General features: G+C 37.7%; 1 protein-coding gene across 3 annotated transcripts in view; it reads right to left on the reverse strand.

Annotated features, from left to right (window-relative positions):
• The window catches only part of SIPA1L1 (signal induced proliferation associated 1 like 1), a 214,769-nt gene that overhangs the window by 63,072 nt on the left and 127,112 nt on the right, over positions 1-24,585 (reverse strand). For all 3 annotated transcript variants that reach the window (XM_062630841.1, XM_062630842.1, XM_062630840.1), the window contains exons 3-5: positions 13,295-15,116; positions 4,271-4,401; positions 3,442-3,630 (exon numbers count right to left, since the gene is read on the reverse strand). In XM_062630841.1, the coding sequence (XP_062486825.1) occupies positions 3,442-3,630; positions 4,271-4,401; positions 13,295-14,792 (1,818 nt within the window). In that variant the 5' untranslated portion in view covers positions 14,793-15,116. The remainder of the gene's footprint in view (positions 1-3,441; positions 3,631-4,270; positions 4,402-13,294; positions 15,117-24,585) is intronic.

The following is a 24,585-nucleotide window of genomic DNA, read 5'->3' on the forward strand; positions in this document are numbered from 1 at the left end:
TATTCCCATTCTGACACTGGATGCCATATGTAGATAATGAAAGAGTAGAAGAGACAGAGCTCAGCCATAAAAGTGATATGAAATTCAGAGAAAATACATTACAGTGAGACTTGAAAAGTGCAATCTGTTTAGTTTATCGCAAACAAGACCAACAGATGATTTAATCACTGTGTACAAAAACCTCTGCTGGAAAAAAAAAGTAACACCAAAATGACTTTTAAGATGTAGCAAAGATATCAGAAGTCTGGAATCTGAAAGCAGACAAATTCAAATAAAGAAATGCAAATTCTTAAGTATGAAAACAACCAACTGCTTCAAAACGTGTCTCAAATATAAAATAAAGATAGCCTACCTTAATCATAATTGGTGTATGTGAATTTGACTTAATGAAGGGGTTACTGGGTGAAATTTAATGGCTAAGTTGGCTAATATCACTATATACGCTTAACTCTTAAATTTCCAAAACATCTTATTTGCTATATCAAACAGGCACCTGTTTATGCTGTAATGAAACAGTGAGACACTCAGCAAGAAGTGATAAACATTCTGTGTACCTAATTAGTAGAGCAGCTGTTACGCACATTTCTCTGTTAGCGTGGAATTGATAAAAAAATGCAGCTTCTAATTAGTACAGTGTGCTTATCTTCTTCTGTTAGAAGTGTCAAACTGTTTTGTTACCACAATACTTTGATGTAGATACTACAGTTTTAACTATCACTTGTCCTTAATGATTTTCAAAAGTTTGAGTAGCAACAGAAAACCATACCTCAAACCATATTGTGGAAGAGTAGTGACATATAGGATATATGAAACAAGGATAATTTAAGCTCACACTTTTACAGAAATAACCCACTTGCTAAATTACTTTTCAAATTAGGTGTTTATTAGAAATAATTTGCAATTCTTTTAAAAAACTTTCTGCTAAGGTTTTTTTTTTTCTTTGTGAAAATTTTCCCATCAATACTACTGAGACTGCAGGTTCTTGAAGGCCATATCTGGAAGGTACTGGTCTTCAAAACCAAATGCTCACTTATGGAACCATGTTGAATTAAATGCCATTTTCTTCCTTGCTGAAACAGAAAACTTTGGAAAAAGACTGAAAAAGATATCCTTGAGTATTCAACTGCCTGACAAACTTGATTCTGGATGAAGGGCAGGTTAGGTTTAGGTAACAAATCATTAAACTAAGTATGTACGTATTTGGAACCGCTGCTGAAATCATCCAAGGAAAACATACAGGCCTCCAACTTATAAGCATCATAGAATAGCTTGGATTGGAAAGGACCTTAAAAGGCCATGAGAACAGTTACACTGAACAGCATAAGCATGTAAAGATGTTGTCCTTTTAGCAGGCTACATGGTAAACCCATCTCCCCTCAACCTTACTTATTCACTGGCTTACTGCAGTGCTGTTCCCTGTAGGAGCTAATAAACACATGCAAAAGATACAGCTTATACAGAGTGTACTTTAATTTTTAAGAGACATCTAACAAAGCTTTATAAAGTCTTAAAACCCCTAAATAGCTAGGGTACAGAAAAAAGAACTCCCCTAGTATGTAACTGGCTAAAAGACAAAAAGGAGCTGAAGAAAACATTCAGTTCAGGAAGGCAGGGATCTGAACTTGGACATACAGCACTCAACACACACTTCAGCAATATGATAGATGTGATGAATAACAAGGGAATTAAGTTTGCTAACATTACTGAGTTGGTATTTCTCTACATTATCGGAATTGAAGTCTGCCTACAAGAAATACCAAAGGAACTTACGGATGACAGTCCATAACTGGGCAAAAGAACAGCAGATGATCTTCGGTGCAAGTAAAGCTTCGAGTGACTCATGTGGTACAAAGATACTCAAATTTGTATTTGCAGCAATGAGCTCTGACTTGCACCCCTAAGGAACAGGACCGTAGGTGTTCATGATATATGCTTTCCATGTTCAGTAGTAGCCATAAAGCAAATAAAATATCAGTGATTAGCAGAGAAGGAGGAGATAAAGCATACTAAACCAAAATTTTCCCCATTTTCAAAACTACTGTTTTGAAACAGCTGTGGGAGAGGAGGAGGAGGAAAACTGGAAGAATTCCAGAGAGGCAAAAACATGATCAGAAGTACAGAACAACTTCTATGTGAGAATGACTAACAAAACTGGGAGCCATCAAACTGGTAAAGCAGAGGTGTAGAGCCCTATAAAAGCCTACAAGCTATATCAGGAGCTAGGAAAGTATCACTCATGCTCGTCCTGTTCTTGTTTCCTTAGCCAGGGACCCACAGTTGGTCACAGTCAGTCACAACACTGGGCTGCACCTACCATAGGCTGACCACATACAACCAATCCTGTTGTTAGTCGGGATATCCTGCAGTAACCACAGCTACTCATTTCTTCATCCTCTTGCATCATGATCTTGGTGAAATAAATGAGGTTCTGAAACTAACTAGAGGAGAAAGCGTTTTGCCCAAGTTTTGCTTCAGGTAGGTATCTATCTGGGGATTCTTTATCTTGTCCATATTGATAAGCAATCCACAAGGAGGCTATCAAAGTCCTCATGATAGTCACTTATAAACCTGTTTAGAATAGCTGTATTCTCTCCCTTGTGGGGCATATAATTATAGACATTTTTCAAACTTCTGATGGCAGTGTTAGACTGACAGCAAGAAGAAATAACACAGATGGTAATTTTGTGCAGAGCAAGCTAATCATGAGAAGCAAAAAGGACAAGGAAAAAGATAGTCTTCGTACTCAGAGCTGTTAAATGCCACTGTCAAAGTTTTTAATAATAAAATTCACTTTATTCATGGAGTTTCATTTTGCTAAGTCTAAGCTATACAGTTAATGAGCCTTGGTTCCATCCTCAAGAGACCAGAGGACTATACCCTAATCAAAAACCACTTGTATGAAAAAGGGGCTTAGAAAATTTTGCCATGTAGTTTGTTTCATGGGAAGGGAATAAAAACCCCAAACAACCAAACCAAAAAAAAAAAAAAAAGGGAGAGCCAAAAAGAAGTAAAAAGGAGACAGGCAGCACCCTGGTAATGGCTATGCCAATACAACAGTACAAGTCATTTAGTAACATGGGAAACTGATTCTCATGATAGTAGCTATAAGAAAGCCAGAACAAAATTTCCCCCTCCCCAGTCTTTGAAAACTAATCAATCAGTCTCTTCTAAAGTAAATAAAAACGGACAATTGCCATAACATTAACCTAAAACTTCAGACTACTTAGAGCAATGAGCTTGGTTTCATACATACCAAATAGTCTGCTAAACTTGGGGGAAGACATGCAACATAATTCTCCCTAGAGATGACAGGCTTTAGTTTAAATGAGGCATTTTAATAGGCTGACTCTAATCACTTAAAGCTAAAAGGTAATTCTGCAGTTCATAGCTGTAATCTGACAATTGAAGACAATTTGTCTCATTCCATAACTCTGCACTTACCCCTTGTTCATCCAGCTTCATAAGCTGTTCTGTGACTTTCGGAGTATTGAAGGCCAACCTTAGGCAATGGATATTCAGCTCAGGAACCACATACTCCAGCACTTCTTTTAGGGGAAGCCCCCTAGCTGTGCAATGCTTTGCAGTTGAAGGGATAGCATCTTCCAGCACAGAGCCTCTTAATGTCATAAGCTAAACAGATGAACCAAAAAGAGCTTATATATTTAATTATGCACTGAGAAAAGGTTGATTAGTAATAGCAGTGGAGCAAAACACACCCTTTCTCCAATTCTCTGCAGACTGAGGACATTAAGTAACTTATGTTGCATGAAACAGACACTGACACACAAAATGTCACCAACTCTGATAGCTAACATTAGTCAGGGTATATCAAATGATTCGACAGTTTGAAGTTTTACAAGAAACTAATGCTTGGAAAAGATTATTAATAGCATTCCTAGCATAGCAATTCAAAGCATAAAAGTACACTTCTCAGGTCTACCCAATGTAACATATAAAAGTGGAAGAAGTAATTTCCCTCATCTTCGCTTGCTTCTAGCTAATACAGCTCCTGTAAATTTCTGAAGCTTTACCCAAACCAACCTTCATGGTCACCTCTGTACCAGATGTTACAGAGTAACTCACTCACTGATACACTGACTTGTAGTCTGTGTAACATAAACACAGGGCACAATTTGTCAGATTTTTGGATTACATGTATGTAGAGGAGAAAATTCTGTTATTAGTGCTGAAAAGCACACAAGCCCCCCTCATACCCCTAGTTTTGACTACTCACTTCTAGTTCTTTTCTTATCATTCCTGAACTACTTACCTCACTGGTTCTGAATATGATCCGGTAATTGTACTGAGGTCCGTTTTCTTTGATTTCATCTGGCTTCTCTCTTCTTATACTCACAGCTACTGGACCCAGGTTCTCATCTGCCCCAAAATAGTTCCAGTGTTCTTGCATTAAGAAAAAAGGAAAAAAAAAAACAAAAAAAAAACTCCATGTTTTCTCTTACATTTCAACTATATTTTCATGCTTAGTTGTTACATTGCAAATAAATTGCCAGCTCTAATAGTCAATAAGAGTATGTCTTCAGTGGTACAAGGACTTTATTCTCATGCTTCACTCCTCTAATAAACTCTACTCATACCAAAAAAGCTGAAATTCAACATTGCATCTCTGCTTAAACAGACCTAAACCAGGGCACGCCTCTTACATTGGCTCCTATATGGAAAACAGTTTCATTCACATTGAACTAAAGGGCAAACAATCCCACACCCCCCTTAAAAACAGAAGAAAAGGCAGCCAAATGCATCAAGTGGGAAGCTCACCACTTTATGCTAAAATAGGAGCAGCAAACAATTGTACTTGCAAAGAATGCAACTTACTTATTTTTGTACGGAAAAAGCAAAAACCAGCCAAACAAGTTAATTATAAAAGGGGGAAAAGTGATGAAGCTGAAAAAGAAGTTAAAGACTTGTTTATAGTAAAAATAAATAAATAAATCAATCAAAGCACAGTACCACAGGACATTAGAATGAAGTGTGAGAAACAAAGTGACTCACAGAAATATTTAAAAGTGAAATGCTGAAGAACTCCAAGTGTTAAAGTATTAAGAGTAGAGTCTAACAGTAGCCTAGTTGGGATGGTAGCAGAGAGAATATAGAGCCAGAGAAATTGTTCAGTAGCTGAACAGCAGAGTATGTGAGATACACGGAGATACATGTTAAAGCTCAGCTTTGCATTAAAAATATTTAGAAAAATGCATTTACAAAAATTAAAGCTCAAGACTTTAAGAAATTGGTGTTGAAGGCTCTTCTATTGAGCCTGCTGAGCATAATGAGTTATCTTGACTCATTACAGAGGTACATCACCATGAAGGCATCAATATATAAAGCTGTTCGTATCTCAAATGACAACTGAATTTAGCATACAATGCCTGAACAGAAAATATAAGAGAAACTGACAAAAAAATAGAAGTCAAGCATTGTACAAGAAAAACAAGTCCTAGGTCACCACGTCCCATATGCTGCATATCTGCATGTATGAATGAATTTAGTCATGCATAAAAATAAAAGTTAGAGCTATCTGAAAATTCAACAATTCAAAGAAATGTGAAATTCAGTGAAAAAAACCACAACACTGTCCTGAAAGGAAACGTACCCATCCTTCCTGAACTACTATATCAGATTACTTGTCATTCTTAACACCAACAGCATTAAGAGCAGTCTAATATGAACTACTGTACTATAGAGATAAAACGCAAAATATTTTGGTATCACCAATAGGAAATGAATCTTTAAAGATAATAAAACCAGATCTTGAAATACACTCTATCCAAAGTGAAAGGCAGTCACTTCTGCAATGAATGAATCACTTGTGGTGGTAAACATTTGAGTGCCTCTATTTATCTTTTTAAAGTTATACTTGCCACTATAGTTCTTACTATACTTTCCTCCAACACATTAAATGCCTTTCAAGTAGATGCCCTCTCCTTATGAACTTACTTGTGCCCCAAAATTAAATCTCTTAACATAGCTGTCCAACCCTTTTAAGCACTTGGAGGCCCTATTCTATTCCCCAGTATCTGGTATTTCATTACCCTTTCCTCAATGTTTTCAATTTAAGATTTCAGAGCACGCAAGACATAAAAGAAACATGCTCACAGCATTATGAATCTTGCTTTCTATCAAATTCCGCTGCAAGTCATCAAAAGCCAAGACTCTGTGCAGAGGTAATTAAGATTCAAAATTCTTTTAATATCTTGTGGAATTATTCTGTAAATATTGGCATAAGTTTTGGGTGACTGAATTAGTCATGAGTGGGGAAATTATGAATAAATTAGACCATCCATATAAGCCTAATTAAATCTTCATACTACTCCACTGATACAAGCCCTGTAAATGTCACAGAGATCTTCTGTTGTTAAAATCCCAAACCGCCTTATTAGCAGCCTAGTTTTAATTCTGCCTCTATCGAGTAACAGGTTCATTTATGGCAATTTATGGTCAGTGCAGAAGCACAGTCATTGAGAATGTGACATCAGTTTTCTATCAGCATGTTGCAGCTTCCAAAACCTGAGACAGCTTGGCCATCCCCACACTAAACAGCTAAGTGACTTAAAAACATTCATACCTTTGCTTATATAATAGAAAATTTTAAGGAAAAAAAGGTATGTTGGCAATACATACTGGAAATGTCTTAAAATCACAGTAGTTTTCTGTACTGACAGCTGCACAGATGATAAAATTTGTATATCTTGTAACCAATGTAGCCTGAAATTCAGAGTTTCTCAGGAGAAATTATTCTACATCTTGAAAACACATTTAGGAAGGCTGGTAAGAGGAACATTTGAAGCTGCACGAAAATACACACTTCTCTCCCTTTTGATTAAGCTTTTTGTCTAGCTCCTATTCATTTGGAAAAATGCATAAACAGGTGTGGAATTTGACACTTCTCTGCTAATCAGAAAAGTCTTTTATCATCTTTCTTTCCATACCAGGCATTTGTCCTTGCTCTCTTACGAACCAACCCTCCCCGCACCCCCCACCCCCCCCCCAGTCTTCTATCCACATTGCTCTCTCCTCTATTCATATTTACTACTTACACTTTCATTCTTTAGCTCCATCTGTATTCTCTTTGTCCTCATCTATCCCACCTCAGTATTCAGGCTACAGTGTATACTGCCCCATGCCTGACTACATTTCCCTGAGGTATGTAAGTTCTTCTAGCTCCACCTTTTTTACCACTACACCCTGGATTTCCTTGCATCCAAACATTTTTCTCTTTCCTGTAGCAGAAAAAGCAGTAGCAGAATTTAAGGGCACAAAGCTTACTATTCAAGCCAAAGGTAGTTAATTAGGAGTTTCATTGCAAAAGCCAGGGCTACTGCACAACTATACTTCTAGAATTTTATGCCAAACACGAATAGCGTAGAACACAGCTTTTTCTTCCACCCTACACAGAACTTCATTGAAATCAACCCTTCTCAAGCTTTACATTATTTAATATATAAAACACTGTTGAAAATTATTTAATTAAAAGACATTCAGGAGACAACTAGCAACAGCCATAAATTAAAGTAGAAATCCATGCCAAAAAGAAATAATTAATTGCTTATACCTGGTCATTATAAGAGACTATACGTATTTTATAAAATAGTTAAATATTATCATAAAATGCAAAAGGCACTTGCAGTGGAAAATATAAGTGTAAATACTCATTTTCCTGGCAGATATTTACAAGTTTCCTTTGAAAAGGGAATCCAAATAAAAGCACTTGATTTTGAGTGAGAAGCTGCTTCTGTGCTTTTATCATATTTACCTTTGGATATTATGCTCAATTGATGTATTTTGTGTAATAAGACTGGAAGTGAAAGTTTGAATTGTTCTGCTTCAGAATGAAACTTAGCATCAATCATTTTCCTCTTACCCTACCACAGCATTTACAGTACTGGGAAATTCTTCCCAGCTGTTCTCTGGAAACAAGAGGGCAGCATTATTAGACATCAGTCCCACAATGTCTTCAGACTGTTGCTCATGGCCAGACTGTTAACTGTAAATTTCTGGAAGTCTAGTCACACACCTGAAAGCTACAGATTTGGGGACAGAATATGCAGCAATTTAAACCCTTAGAATGAAGGGGGATTTTAACTGGCTTCCAGCAGTTAAAGGAAAGCTGACCAAGAGCTCATTCGTTCTAAAACCACTTCAGGAAACCATTTACTTCTCAGTCAAGTCTTTCATTCTAAGCCAGTAACTCAAACTTATCCTAAACAGTAACAATGTCAGCGACTACTGCCTGACGATTACTGCAGCTAAATGGATGCTCTTGGTTCTTCCCATGACATCGTAATTCCCAGACACTAGTGGGGGGACAGAGAGAACAGACAGCTCCTTTGGAGTGATGTGCTCTCCCTTCTGAGCAGCACTTAAACTGATATAAGGATGATACAAGGAATAAGTTCTTTACTGTGAGGGTGACGAGGCACTAGCACAGGCTGCTCAAAGAAGTGGTAAATGCTGCACCTCTGGCACTGTTCAACGCCACACTGGGCAGAGCCTTGGGTGGCACAGCCTAGTGTGAGGTGTCCCTGCCCATGGCAGGGGGGTTGCAACTAGATGATCTTTAGGTCCTTTCCAACCCTAACTATTCTATGATTCTATAATCAAGCTATAGACAGGCTAATAAGCATGGCTCTCCTTGAAAAATACTTTATCATAGAATAGTTATTGCTAATGATTAACCTGTTACCTAAATGAACATTTAGACAGCTTCATCCAGAATACACACACAAATCTTTTACCCATGTATGGGAAAAGAACTGAAATCTTGGTTATAAGTTATGGCCAGACATTCAGAATTTTTAAATAGAAAACAAAACATTAGAGTGCTATGTAAGTCTGCGGGTTGCTTGTGTCTTGAATACTATGCCCTGTTCGCAACTGGAAAAGGTTCAGAGAAGGGCAACAAAACATAATTGAGGGGAATAATATGGTTGAGGCTTTAAAAATAACACACAGCAAGGAAAGGGGAGAAAACCAAACTTTCACCCCTAGCAGTGAGACGATTGATCTGATGACCCCAGTTTTCATTCTGGAAGCCAGGAGACGAAGACAGCAAAAATTGGCTCTTTGTGTAGTCAAGCTGCAGAACTCCTTGCTGCTGCAGGAGTACTCTGAATGCTGAAAGTTTATTCGGGATAACAGATGACTGGATAAATGCCCATAGGAAAAGTCCAAAGACTACTAAATACAAATTACACTATCACCAGGTTAAGTAGTCCATTATCTACACATCTCCAGATGGCTGGTTAAGTTTGCCTGGAAAATATTGCTATGCCTTTATCTATTCCTACTCCTTCCTCCAGTATCTGCTGTTGGACTTTGCCAGAAGATACGACTAGAAGTTTTGGGTTGACCTAAGACAACTCTTTTCTTCTCTGGGAACCATGATTTTACGCTCAGAAATAGCAAGTTCAAGGATTTTGCTTCTCTTTCTCTTTTTTGTTTTAAATAAACTGAAGCATTGCAGTCAATAGTATGAAATGAACTGTGAGGTGTAGAAAGTTATGTATTTAAGTAAGAATCTCACTTTCTCACACAAAAAGGTACTTCTTATATTTCCATAAGAAGGTATGGAAGATTTCCTCCTTTCTATCAAAAAATACGTTGTCTCAAACTGCAGCTCATGAGTTCTCTTAAGGTGCATTTGCTTAGAAGACTAGTTGTAAGGTTTTATACTCACCTTAGGCATAGGACAAAAAAAAAAAAAAAAAATCAGAATGTTCTAAAAGGCAAAATAGTCCAGAAAGGCCCAAAACAACTGACAGGTAGCTTCTTGAAATCTTTTGTTCCCTCCCTTTACTGTCATGTAAAACTCAAACAACAAATGTCTTCCTTTAGCAAGTTCCTCCCATGCCTAGTTGTCCTTCTTGGTCAAAACTTAATCTTACTTCAAGGTCAAATTTCTGCAGCTTTCACAGATTTGTTCTTGTGCTGGCTTCCCCATTTTGGGGTGGGATTTTTTTTAGCACTAGTATTACCACATATCATAAGTTTATGTGCTTATAAAAGTCTTAAACATTCCAATTTCAAGTCCCCCTATGAAATACATATTTCAAAATACACCTTTAAATAGTCACCTTGCAAATACACCTTTTGCAATATAAAAGTAGTATTCATCTCCTGTAAGTATTAACGTCTCCATTTGAGTTAGTCGTGTATGATCCCCCTATGGTGAACTGAGGAAAGCAAGGTGTATCGGCCTGCAAGGTTTATTTCTCTCTGAGTACACAGGCAGCCTGCACCATTAGCTCAGATATAAAGTAGAGGAGCTGAAACCAGCCTTGGGAATTAACATTATGATGTTCTTTTGCCAATATCTGTACCATTTTTCTAACCTCCACTAAACTGTCTCTACCAGTATTTTCACATTTAGAAGTCTGGACACCAGGCCAGAACATTATTTAGCAACAGTTTTACCACTGCTCTGCAAAGGGTCAACTAATATGTTGATTTCACCTTGGTATTTCCTTTACGTAAAAACGCTCATCCACTTGCACGCATCAATGAACCTACGAGAGTCATCCATAAATGTCATATGCAAATATTTTACACTAAAGATATTCCAATTAAGTTGGACCACGTTAGTAATACTCCAGCTCCCCAATACACTGCTAAAGTTCGAGATGCAGCCATTATCCACATAACAATACTGGTGAAGAAGTTACTACATCCATATAATTAAAGATTTCAGTCAAGTCACCATCAGCATCACACCAAATTACCTTGCAGAAATTAAAATGGATTATATCAATGCAATGGATTTTTTTAAGACAAAAAAGCGTAACAGGACAGAGATTTTTTGTTACAAGACCTACTTTTCATTGAATCATGCTTACTGACATCATTAATGAGTTCTAACTGACAGCTCTTTGTTGACATAGTCCCAAATTATCACCTTGGTTATTTCAAGTTGGAATGAAAATCTAACAGATTACAGTTCTCTGGGTCATCGCTTTTTATTCTTTTCAAGCTCTAGGAGCACTCCAGTAGTTCTCCAATTCTGTGACATTTTTCTGGCTTAAGATGTTTAAAAGTTGTCATTGCTGAATCAGAATCCTTTGCTTCATATTAAGACTCCAAAACTACCCAAGGCCTGTTGACTTGACTAGTACCACCGAAACTTGTCTTTTGCCACTAATATTCCATTCATGTCATCAAGATCCAACCTCCTCTTCAAACTAGCAGGTTTCTGCATCATTACTTGCTTCATGCTATAAAAACTCTGAATTACAACTGACTTCCTTGATTATTTCTTTTTTCTTTCCTATTACATCGTTTCAAGTTTTATCACTACACCATCTGTTTCAGATTAGTCTGAAGTTTGCTTGAGGAAAGACGGTGCACTGGGTGGTCAATGTGTTTGGTTCTTGTAGAACTGTGGGTTTTGGGCATATCTGATGAGGCTTCTGAAGTACACTGCTTTTCAGACAGAAAAATCTCTGGCAGAACCTATGCCCCTGGCTTGGGCCTGCTGGACTGAACATGAGCACAGTGAATCTGAAATACAGTTTTAGGGCTGGATTAGGGAGGGAAAGAAAAATCACAGCTTTCTCTCTCAACCCAATCTACTCCATACATACACTGACATCTTTATACCCAACTGCCCCTCAACAGTACCCTTAGGACTAGGTTATGTCAGTTTTATCTAATTCATCTTAACTGCAACTAGAAAGAAATGGAGATAAAATGGTGACTGGCATTGTAGTAGCATGAAGGTGTGATTTCCCTTAAGGATAAACCAAACTAATACATTGCTGCTGCTTAAGGGCTAAAATCCCACCCCTTTCTTCCACTGTTCACTCTCACTTCTTATCAGGCAGTAGGTAAGTGCACTTCTCTGACTGCAAGGAAAGTTGATTTGACTCACTAAAACTAAAGAGAAATAATCCAGCAATAGACAACAAATTTATTGTGATGGAAAGATTTCTACTTGGTTAGTAACTGAATGGGCTTACCAAGTTTTCAGAAAACAAAGGAATTTGCACAAGGAAGGGGGATGGAATAGTCTTCTCCTTTTGTGCTGAAATGCTGTTAAATCAGGCCGGCTATAACATGAAACTGCACCTTTAGCTGCTGATTGCAAAACTCAGAGTGGTAAGGAATCAAACTGTTCTGAAGGGAGACAGATAGGAAGGTAATCACAGGCAAAGCTCTCTAATCTCAGGCTCTCCCCAAACACCTCATCCTACATTCCACATACGGATTAGCTGTTCTCAGGAAACCAGCATTTTTCCTCACTCCTCTGTCTCCAAAGAATGCAGATTAGCACTCAAAAACCATGCAGCAAAGGCTACCTATCAGCCACAGAAAGACTGCAGAAAGAGGAGACTATAGGAAGTGTGACAAGAGCCACCAAATCAAGGTACCATGAAGGGAAGAAGAGGCAAAAGATGGACATACTTTGAAGTAAGGGCAAAATAGGGGATGAGACAACTAGCTCTAAGAGTTAGCAAATTGAAGATGTTTTTAAACTGACCATCCACTTATTATAACCAAACATCCCTATTGCTTTAATCTGCAGGAAACAAGCTCTTTTGAGCTGCTTTCACTAAAGAGATGAAACCCAAACCTGGTAATTGGTAGCTAAGGAACAAGCACTCTTCAGATTAGTCATTAGACTAATTTTATCCATCAGGAGACACCACAGAAAAGAACACAGTCCTGCAGACAGAACTCTCAAACTTTAAAAGGCTTTATTCTGCACTCCTTTTTGATCATTTTCAGAATCAGGGAGAACAGGCAGTGAAATCTGCATCTCACGGCGCCAGCATCATTTTGGTGAGGGGGGATATCTGGGTAATATTTGGGCTTTCCCTGTTTCTGTAGGTCAAAAAGCTTTGATCTGATTTTTTTCCTGCACACCTCCAATGGAAACAATAATCCTTCATTTCAGTGGAACCATGTATTAAGAGAACTGTACTGTTTTTTCAGATACGTTACTGCCATTGCAAAACACACGTGTATACAGAGAGAGAGAATTTCCTTCTACAAAATATGACAAATAAGAGTTTCCTGTCTAGAACAATGGCTATAATGAAAATAGTGAGGAAAACATATTTTTATCTTTATATATTACTGACTTAAAATAAATATACACGCGTTTTGAAATGGATGATTGAAATATGAAAATGTCCAAAGACTACTGCAAATGCTAACTTTGCCAGTGACCACTGAAGTCTCAGTACATCAAATCTTCACGGGGAAGGAAGAAAGCTCTCGCATTTTAGGGTTTTCTTTTTTAATCTCTGTGAATAAAACACAAGGATAAATAAAATTTACCTACCTTTCTGATAAAAGAATTTTCGGTAATAGTATGCACCAAGGTCAACGTGCTCAACAATGTATCTTTTCACTCTGTCTAGATGTAAGATCAGATTCTCCTTGGGAACTTCCAAAACTGCTACTCCAGCATTCGTGCAATGAGAACTCAGAGTCGACTCAAAGGAGGCACTTTCACATCCACTGAAGGAACCCGAATTAGATTTGGAAAGGCTGATCTTCCTCTCCCCTTCCCCACCAATCTCATTACGAAAATAAGGACAACTCATCACCAGCTCATTGCTTTTATCATCCCCCTGGTCCATATTGAGACTTCCTTTTGAATTCAGGTCTTCAGTGCTGCCCATTGGAGAATTGAAACTTGCAGAGTGGGACAAGGGTCCAGAGACAAGTGATGCTACTGCAGCAGCAGATGCACCTGTGGTTGTGTTCCGTCTTTTTATGACATTATGCCTGTTGATTGCAGCTTCATTTAAATCGAATAAAATACTCTGCACATCATAATGAGCAAAACACTTTGGACAAGTCCAAGGCTTGACGCTATCTTCTGACCTGTTATCTTCAAGATCTGAAGACTTCCCAAGCTCCCCTTCACCTTTGGCATTGCGCAGCTTACGAAAAATGGACGAATCTCCCGTCTCTGATTTTGAGCGTCTTTTGAGTGGCTTTTCCCTTTCCTTAAAGAGTCGCAGGTTTTCCCTTTGAGTAATAGGTCCATCTATCACATCTAGAGAGAACCCTGAGCCCTTGCTTCCACTGGCAATCAGGAGTTCACTGAGCTTACTTGGGGCTGGGCTTCTCTGATCAGACTTTTCATCTTTATAGCCCTTCAGTAAGTCAAAGAAACTTTCCCCTGAAGTTCCCTGCTTATCTATGGAAGATGTGCTGCCATACTCCCTGTGCAGAGATGGTCCAGATTTAAAAGTGGGTGAAATACATTCATCAAAACTATCCACATCAAGCTCACTTATGGTAATGTCACTGTTGCTGCGCTGTCTTATTCTGCGAAGAGCTTTCCTTGGGGAACTGGGATAGCCATCAGGTGTAAGAAACCTGGAGTCTAGATTCTCAGATTGTCTGGTCTTGGTTTTAAGTGTGCTCTGGATGCTCTTTAACATGACAGAATCACTAGCATTCAGGTTAACAGAGCTTCCCTGACTCCCAGGACTGCTTTTAGAAGACATGCTGTCAAGGCAACTCGATGCATCAATATCTTGACTAGATCTGGTTGTTTCCTTGATATTCTCCTTCCTCGGGGGCCAATCAGCAATCCTTGCCCTGACCCCCATTTTAGGGACTCCAGGGGTAGAGGTAACATGATGGGGAGTTTCACTGCGAGGAGGTCCAACTGGCGCCATGACTGCAGAACCTAAGCTGCCATTCTGTGACCTGAAGCGCCTCATATAAAAGTCATCCGAGTGGACTTTTGAGGTGCCATCTGTCCCGACTGATACCCCAGTGGCAACAGCCCTTTCGGTCTGGGACCGCTTCAAGCTGGTCATGATCTTTCAATATGTTCAACTTTAGTAAGTTCCAAAAGAAAACACAGTCATTTCTGCTTTTTAAATGCACAGTTCTCTGCTGGAGAATAGACTCCAAAATATACAATGGTTGCATGAGATCTTAATCATGGATATTTAAGGACAGAGTTAAATGCAGGAGGTCTAGAAAAATTCAGATATTCAGTAGGGTTTGATAAGCTGCAATTCCCTTAAGTTTCTGCATTTTAAGAAGTAGCCATGCTCCAATACATTCAAACTGTTTTAACATCACTTGCGCTCCAAACTGTCAGAGTTGTAATCCAATCGCTTATGATTCTTTTAAGCCTAGAACAGAGAAAAATGGAGATAAAAGCATTAATCATTTCATACAAAACTTTTTTGTTACTAAAGCTATCAATATAATTATTACACAGAATTAGTATTTCTAACAAGCATGTTTTTACGCCTCATTGATTGTCATCTCAAAAACACAAGAGTTGTGTTAAATGGCGGTGAAAAGTTTTCCAGATATTGTTGGTCTGCTTTCTGAAAAAGTACTTCTCCATTTGGATCCCACAGCAAAATACATTTATTGTTTTTTCCTTATAAACTGGCTCTTGATACTTTTTAGTTGGGTTACTGCACAGATATACAAAGCAGAAGCAGGGAGCTAATTTCCTCAGCTGAAGAACACATAGAGCATCCATTTACAGCAGAAACTGTAGAAGAGTCAGATCAAGACTCCAAATTTTGTTTATAAATGCTTGAAAGAACTTACCATTTACAAGTCATACATCTTTGGCTGCAATTAGGTATTAACAATGCCTATTCAACTTTGCCATTAACGTAAGCAACCATGATATGCTAACAAATTAAAGGAAGGAAGCTAATTAACAAAAAAAGATTACAAAGTGATAATAGAGAATGGCTGTCAATAACATTCACTCTGTGTTTTGCTCAGCCCTATTTGCAGATTAGCTGGATAGTCCAGAAAGCATGTATTACCTCTGCCAGAATTCACAACACATAAAAAGACTCAAGTTTAATAGAAACACATACTTTCAAGTAACCTGATCTGAAAAGTTCCATTTATTTCCCTAGCTAACAAAATATTGTCTGCCACAGCTCCTCTATAATCCATCTTTACAAAGCCATGGAAATTAAATGCTTTCCCATACCTCATCAGTACTGAAGTGATTACAAAGCATTTAGTGCACTACCCTTTGAGGAAATAAAATGAATGATCCACAAATACATCCTTGCTGGTAGAAGACAAAAGCATGAGACTGTCAAGATAAAATCTTTCATTGCTGTGTACATCCTTTAACACAAAGAAGTTAATAATTTTCAAAGGCTGAACCAATTACACAAAATGTGGCCTTTAAATATTTGCTAAATGTGTGCAGAGAGATGCTGCTGAACCAGCACCACATGGAGTATTTTGCTCCACACTAATTAAATATCAAGCCAGGCAGGACACTTTCTGCATCTAAAAGCAGCATGTTTTAACTTTATTTGCCATAGACAGCACTTCTTTGAAATAGCTTCTATGTATATAAAGCTAAACACGTAAGAATATTTAAAATGCAAGCTGACTGCATCATGTAACAGTGCAAATGATCTAAGGTATTAATGTATTTGCACAGCTATCAACGTAAGCAGTTACTTTCCCTGCAATTCTGCTGCCATGTCGCTGCTGAAACACTAGTTAATTTTTTCTATGTATACAATTAGAATCACTTCAGAAAGGCAGTCTATCTTTGCAGCTCTTGCAAAACCACTGAATTTTCAGCTGTAACTACACACAAATTTCAGACACTCTCCAGTGAGAGCTGATCAAGGTGGGGGAACAACTTTATGCACAATCAGATCAAGGCAGTTAAAAATGCAACTGCTGTGTGCCACCACATAACCTGATGTTCTGCCCACGCTTTTCAACTGTGCCACAGCAAATGTAGTTAATGCTCTATGAAACAGCAACAGTGCACAGCCCTTTCTAAAGGGCTACACAAGATTGCTTTAATAGGCAGAATGGAAGTAAAATAGAATTAAAACCGTTAAGGATTTAGGGCAGAGGGAAAACAGGCTAAAAGGGATAGTGAAGGAAGAATGAAGTTGAGGGTGGAAAACAAAACAGGCTGAAGTACAAGTGTCCACTACCACGTGCTCCTTTTCATACCCTGCAATGAAACCCAAGATTACAGTCCCTCACCATTCCCCTTTCATCATTGTATCTCCGAAAGCAAGGTATACATCTCCTCCCCATCCCCAAGTGCTGGGACTTACAGAAACAGATAACCTACAAGTTTCTCATTAACTTGAGGGCAGAAGTTCACAGAGCACTTCTACAAGTTGCCAAGCTTGGTGTTGACCGTGTAAGTGTCCAAATACCACCAGTTCTCCCCATCTCCAGATTATTTTCCTTTGAAAATTTCCAGGATGACAATTCATAAATAATTAAGGATACATGTATATACCCTTATATATAAAATTATATGAAAAAAAAAGTGGTCTGTGAAGCTTATTCTTGACCTGTTGTATGTACGGTACAGTAAATTGCATGACCACACAGTACTTTTTCCAAGGGAAATGCTGTGTTCCTGACACATTATTAGGGTTGCCTCACTCTGGGGACCAGCTGTTTCATGCTCTGCAGGTTTCTGCAACTGCTGTAGCTGCTGGAATATAGGCAATAAATGATTAAGGTAATAGTTAATATCATACCCTGAAGAACTGAACTCCACCCTGGCCCATGTCTATCTTCATATGAATTAAATCACTTAAGTCAAATTTTTTCTGAGACTGTAACTACCCATCTATGGAGTTTTTCCTAGACCCTTCTGTCCTGGTGAGACCTAATGGTCTGATCTAAAAGGTTCAATTAGCTCTAATTAAAATAAAATAAAAGCATTACATTTGACAACATTAAAAACTCCTAAGGCATATGTCCTGGATACACTGGTCATCAAATTTAATGAAAAAGGAACAGTAATGGCAATCTGTACTTCGATATTTTCTCATATTCACTGCTTGCAAAACATGATGCATAGACAGGGTGAATCACACTTGATTTAAATGAGCATCATCTGTTACCAATAACCAGATGATATTATGAACTGGAAAACCTGCAGAAAGTTAAATATTAAGTAGCAGAATCACTAACATAGAATATGTAATCTATTCAGATTAGTTGTAACTGCAAGATAGGTATGGCACCTACTTCTAAAGACAAGACCATTATTTATGACGAGTATCAATTCCTATTTTGTTCCTATTTCATTATTAAAAAAGTATTATTCAAGGTCAAGCTGTTAATATCTGTGAACAGAATATGGTGAGGACAAACCATAATAACCAAAAACCTGTATGATTCTCCAAATTCATGTGAACTTAGTGAAGAGGCCAGCAAAATAATCAGATGAACAGCTACATCTAAAAAGCTGTACTTGAAAACCATATGTAAAAACTACAAAAAGAGGCACATGAACATTTAGTACTAATTGTATTAATTAAAAAAAAAAAAACAGTTAAGAGAACAAGCTTGGAAAGCCAACGATCTGCTTATCAGACTGCATGCAGCAACTAGCAAAGCAGTCTAAGGATGTGTTCAAAATGGGAACATATTGAGACTTCAGATTGTAGGATCAGGGATGCTAATGATCCAAATACCCTGATGTTGACAGAGATAGATTTGGGGGCACCAAATTATTCATGATACATAATGTTCCAGAGGGAACACTTCATATTTCACCATTGGCCCTCATTAAAAAGTGGCATTTTACAAATAAAAATTTGGGAATGAGGGAATCAGTTTTTACATCCTAGAAACATCTCACTTTTGCCAAACCTCCCTAACACTCCCCTGCAGCACCCCGAAGAGGGCTATTATAAATATATAATACAGGATGGTAAAAGCAACATATCACCAGGGGTATTTTAAAACACTGAGAACTGTAGAGTAAAGAGCTCAGAATAACATTTTATAGCCTGTAATTTTTAAAAGCATAAATTAAATCATCTCTATTCCACACTGTTTAGTGAAATTTAGCCAACTTAGGAAATGCGGCACAGTACAAAAACACTACAAGCAGTAGCCCTTGTCAGCTTTTACAGGGAAAAGAACTGGCATTGCCATGAAATCTGAAAACTAGCAGCTCTTATGAAATCAGAAAAATAAATGAGAACAATGATAAATATTTTAAATATGAAAGCTTATCTATTTGTGTCACAAATTCTTACCTGAATTATAACATAGATCAAATCCCAGGGGGAATACTCATTTATCAGCCAGTTACATTATTGCATGTACACAATAATGTCTCATTTCATAATAATAATTCCTCAGAGGAGAAAAATTAAATTTAATCTTTAGAAATACCTGGCTTTATGTGGCTACCTATTATTAACTTTTTCCTTTTTTTTTTCCAGGATTACTTTCATCATTATAATTGAAGGCAACTTAAAAGGGTCACCTTTCAGAGGAAGTTCTTTTCAACTGAGAGGCTACTTGAAGAATAGAGTTCAATATTTTACTAGCTTACAGGTTTTACTTTTATTACCCTTAGTGGAATTGCTGGTTTTGCGTTAACTGAATTTGTGACAATTGTCAACTCTGTGTAGTACGAAAGACAAAGTCCCCTAAGTTTTCTTTCTCTCCCCACCCCAACTGTTACCTACGAAATTTGCCACTGATGTACATGTCAGCAAGTCAGCATTTCTACCCTTTTCTCTGAATGTTTCTCTGCTCCCTAGCCTTTGGAAGAAAATCTTTGCTCTAAGGAAACTGAGTGCCATCAGCTGCCATATGCACAATGACCGCTTGCACTGATCTGCTGATTTAATGGTGCTTTATACTTAAGTTCACTATCTGTTGAAGTAGTTCATGTTAAAATGTATGAACTTAAGCAAGGATACATTGATTTTAAGATGTAAGAGGGAGAGAGAAAAGGCACTGCATGTGGTCATTCCAACTTCAACACTCAGGTTCCATTTTGGTACCAGTGTCACTCACTTAATTAAATGTAGAATCCCTTTCCTGGAAGCTAACTTACATGATCTGGAAAAGACAATCCTTACTGTATGCTATACTATATCCTATTCCTGGAATGAGACTGTTAACAGCAATAGTTTATTTTTGAAAGCAGCACTTGCTCTCTAGAAAGCAATCTAAACCAGTGCCAAAACACAAGAGCAAAATACTCTTAACTCCCAGATACTATCTCTCAAGAAAGCTGATTTTTACCAACTACAAAAGGGCTCCTCTTACACCTCCCCACCCCCCCACCCCTTTTTTTTTTTTTTAAGGAGATGTTCCTCTTCAGTGTTTCTTTCTCAGTTTCTAGGTGTTGATGTATTGCACCCTTGCATAACGGTTCCAGGAACCAACAGACTGTTCTCCCTGGCATGCATACTCTTGTAAAAGTTGCTTCTTTGAATAGTCACAAACTGAAAAAAAAAAAAAAAAAAAAAAAAAAAAGGCTAAAAAACAAACCCTGGCTGATACATGCATGCTATGGGTACAGTTCAGCATAACTGACATAAATTACAGTAAGTATCACAGATGCACTTGCCTGAGGTTTGCATCCTCGTTCATACTTCCATAGCACAGTCTCATATGCCACCTCCCTCCTCTCTCCAACCCAGCCACAAGTTTGTCTTGGCACCAAAGTTATTCCGGAAACAAAGACAGAGCCTGAGCCTGTGGTGTCTGTGCTACACCACTGGCCGTGTTCCTCTCAGCAGTCAACACCATGTGTCATGTGACATCCCACATCATTTTGCTAGTGGTTTAAGACATTTTTCCCCAAACCCATTTTGTTCCTTCACTCTATCACGCTGCAGTCGCTTCTCCCTGCGCTCATGGTTTACCAAAAGAATCACAAGAAGCTGCTCTGCTGTCTTGATGAAAGTCATCAGTTCCCAAACCTCCACAGAGGGCCATCTCTCCATAGGTTGATTGACCACAGAGTCATGTGTTTAAGGGAGAAACAAAATCAGCTTTTCAGAAGTGAAAGCTAAATCTTACCTAAAAATAACAGGGCTTTTTTCCAACAACCCCCATATTAACCATCTAGAGAGTGTTTCCTATTCAGACACATTTTTGAACACGCTACTGCAACTAAAGGTCCTGCTTTAAAGGTCCTCATGCAGTACAGAAGAATTAGAAGCACGGAGATTATTAGACGCCTGCATTATGTTTCCCATTCCTATATCAGCATCACTCCTTCACCTGTACCCAGGCCTCCTCAGCAGCCTGTCACATACTATCTTTTCCCTCTAAGACCTTTTGAAAGTGAAAAACAAGTTCACAGTATTGTGAAAGTACATCTGTAAAAAATGATCCCCTCCCATATAACCTATTAAAAAATGTCCACTGGTCTCTCTAAATGGTATTCTTTAATGATAGCTCAGAATTAAAGTATTTTCCCCTAAAAAAAAGGTGTTCTACTTTTGTGTCTAGGTATACATACCATGTGTATTTTTGTATACATGTATCTACATATATTTACAGACAAGATGTTAAAGCTATCTCTCAAAATTGAGTTTGAGAATACTCTTGACAGAACTACATAAATATAGCATAAACAAGCTTTGTAATTAATCCTCACATCATTTCTTCAATAGTTTTAAAAGAAACAACTACTAATGGGTTACATGGTTGATAAATCAGCATTCACTACTGCTCTACAAAGAAAAGCAAACAAATTTAAACCTAACACCATCAAAATTTCATTGCACATTTCTAGAGGAAATTTTGAATTACAGAACCTAATAGCCTGGAACAGGCTCCCTGGCAGAAGAGCATTAGGCATTCAGATTAATCAAGTCTTGGTCAAGTAAGGACAGCATGAAAATAACGATGCTGAAAATCACATACCAGATTATAAAGTCATACAAGGGCTACAGAGAGTAAGAGAGATACCCTTGTAACAGTTCATGTGTTTGAACAGATAAGGAAGAATGTAATCCTCAAATAATCCTTGCACTTAGTACAGTAGCTTTTGTTCCAAGTGACTGACACACACAATCAAGTGTGCAACACCAAGAATGGAAGTCAACTAAAAGCCTTAAAGGAAGATAGAGACCTGTAAGCAAAAACTGGAACATTCAAATTGAAATGCTCTTAGCTGGGCTCTCCACAGCCTTCTACTATAAATCCGTAAGGGAAAAAAAAACCCTAAAAACTCAGTAACATTCTTTTCAACAGTGTGCCAGTTTATTGTTTTTCTTTAAATGACAAGTTTTGTATTACTGTACTTTTAACACCTCAAAACAATACCGATAGATCAGCGTGAAGAACTTGGTTTAAAAGAGCAGAATTAACTAAAAAACAAACAAGTACCCCTTAATAATAAAAGTAGGTTAAAAGGGGGGTTAAAGAAAAATGTTAACTGTGTTTTTAGATATTGATCTTCAAATACCAAGCCAATAATTAGTAAGCAACAGATTTTATACAAAAGCAGGAAAAACTTCCAGTAACACTTCACTTTCTCATGTTTTCCATTATTTTCATTTCAGTTAACCCATGAGTTCCATACTTTGCCTGCAGTCATTTAACTCTCAAATGTGCAATCCCATTTCCAAGCCAGACTCTGATGTCCTTTGAGTGGAACACCAAAAAAGGCTTCAGAAATAGTTATGTATTAATTTGCAAAGGATTCTAAAGCACTACCACTAGCAAACATCTAGACCAGTATTTTACTGATGTTGGTAGATTACTGTATGCTTAATTTCTCCAACATACTCCACTCCAAAGGGAGAAACTGAACACTAGGTGCATTCTTCTTTCTGGAACCATGTTTTGTGTTTTCTGAAGCCTGCTTTATGCCTCCATGCAAATAAAAACTATAACCATATGAACTAACATTTTTCTTCATACAGTTAAACTGTTCACCCAGAAGGTGTGGAAACCAATTCAGTAAGTCAAGAGATATTCTTTGGGTGGTGCTTATGGCAACAGCTCTCAGTCCTCCAATATAATGGACATTTTTAAACTAAAAAAGTTATAATCTTCGTCCAAGGAATATATTATTTGGTTTCATTCAGAGCTAAGCATGGGGATCATCCCACTGACCAAAAAGGAAAACCATCTTAGTTTACTATGACACACATGAAGTGTATATCTAAATTACGAGACACTATAAATCTGCCACACACAAAAAAAAACCGAAAGCTTTAGGCTTCTAACTCTTATGTAACATAAGCAGGCATATCCGAGATCCCCAGAGAATTCACAGTGATATTTTTGAGAAAACACATATAAAGAGCTTTTTGTCCTTTTGACAACAACATATATTACAGTTATTTTCCCAAATACCATCTTTATGGCTATAAAGGAATAAACAGCTCAGCCTCCAGGCAGGACTCCATGTAGCTTTTCTTGCTATTCTTCCTGTAAATACTTCCAACATCCTTTAAAATCAAGACTAAGAGAAACACTGTTTTAAGCAAGCATTCACCATTTTGGGGGGGGTATGAAAATCTATTAGAAAAATACAGATGGGATCTGAAAACAACTGAAATTAATTTCTGAACATAGCATCTGGTGATAAATATGTGTTACAACCGTTAATGATACTGCTTTAAAAACTGAAAGGGATGTCTGAAGCTTTCAATATGAAATGCAAAAGACTGATGGATAAACCAGTAAAGAGATCTAAGAACCCAGCAGAGGACAGAATACAACTATTGTATAGTTGTATATATACAAGCCTTGTACTCTGCTAAATGAACAAATTTTCCAATGACACTCTCATTTTGCACATGGGAAAGCAGAAGAACACAAGATGAAAGCCAGTTTGGTTGTACATAAATTATTATTCTACATCTAAAATGTTTCAAGTACTAACAAGGGTGAATAAACAACGTGGCAAGAAAAAAACATGCAGTTACTCAGCAGAAATCTGCATACTGAACGTTTATGGCTTAGAAAATAATAAAGCTAGATATAAATATTTTGGTTGATTCATTTCTTGGGAGCACTGCGCTATGAGTGGGTGTTCAGGTTGGATTTCAGCAAACTGAAATAGAGGAAGAACTCTCTCTCTCTCTCTCTCTATATATATATATATCCATATGGAAAACTGAGGGAGGGTTTTCACTACTAAGAAATTCTCCCTTGTGTAGATACCTCAGCATTGGCCAACAAGTAGATGACACCCTTTGGTTTGATGATGTAGGTACATTACGTTCTATAGTTCTAACATACACTATATAATAAAAGCAACAGAAAACATCCAAATAGGCATTAAAGACAGCTATACAAGTTACCCACTGAATGCACAGTTATCTCCAGTAACTGCAAGGAGACAATAATACCTAGCTGACCATATGCATCAGTTCTTAAGGAGTGACTGGAAATTTGTGCACAATGCATTACATAAAGCAACCTACAGAGAACTGCAATACAGGGACAAGCAACATAAGCAATTCTGGTCACGAATCCAGACAGTCAAGCTGGCAGAGCAGGATACAAACTGAAAAGAACAAGCAAGGTGGCACTGACACCTACAAAACACACTTTGCAATTTAAATAAGAATCAGTCTATTACAAGCACACATATGCCAGCAGAACTGGCACTTCATCTAGCCATCCTTAAACATAAGAGGCAAATTTAGGTGGACAGTTGCACGTTGCCCGTTATCTCAAAGCAGAAGTAACCTTGCATGCATCTTAACTGTCCTGCCAGCCCAAGACCAGGGAAATTTATTCTTTAGAAGTTTTACTGTCTTTTCTGTAAGCTGAGTTACAGTATCTGTCAAAAACAAGAAAAATAAACCTACCTCAGAATTTCTGAGTCCCAAACATAGTCCA

Source organism: Pezoporus occidentalis, unplaced genomic scaffold, assembly GCF_034315485.1.
Source record: "Pezoporus occidentalis ecotype Australia unplaced genomic scaffold, CSIRO_AGI_Poc_V1 ctg36, whole genome shotgun sequence".
NCBI classification, from domain to species: Eukaryota; Metazoa; Chordata; class Aves; order Psittaciformes; family Psittacidae; genus Pezoporus; species Pezoporus occidentalis.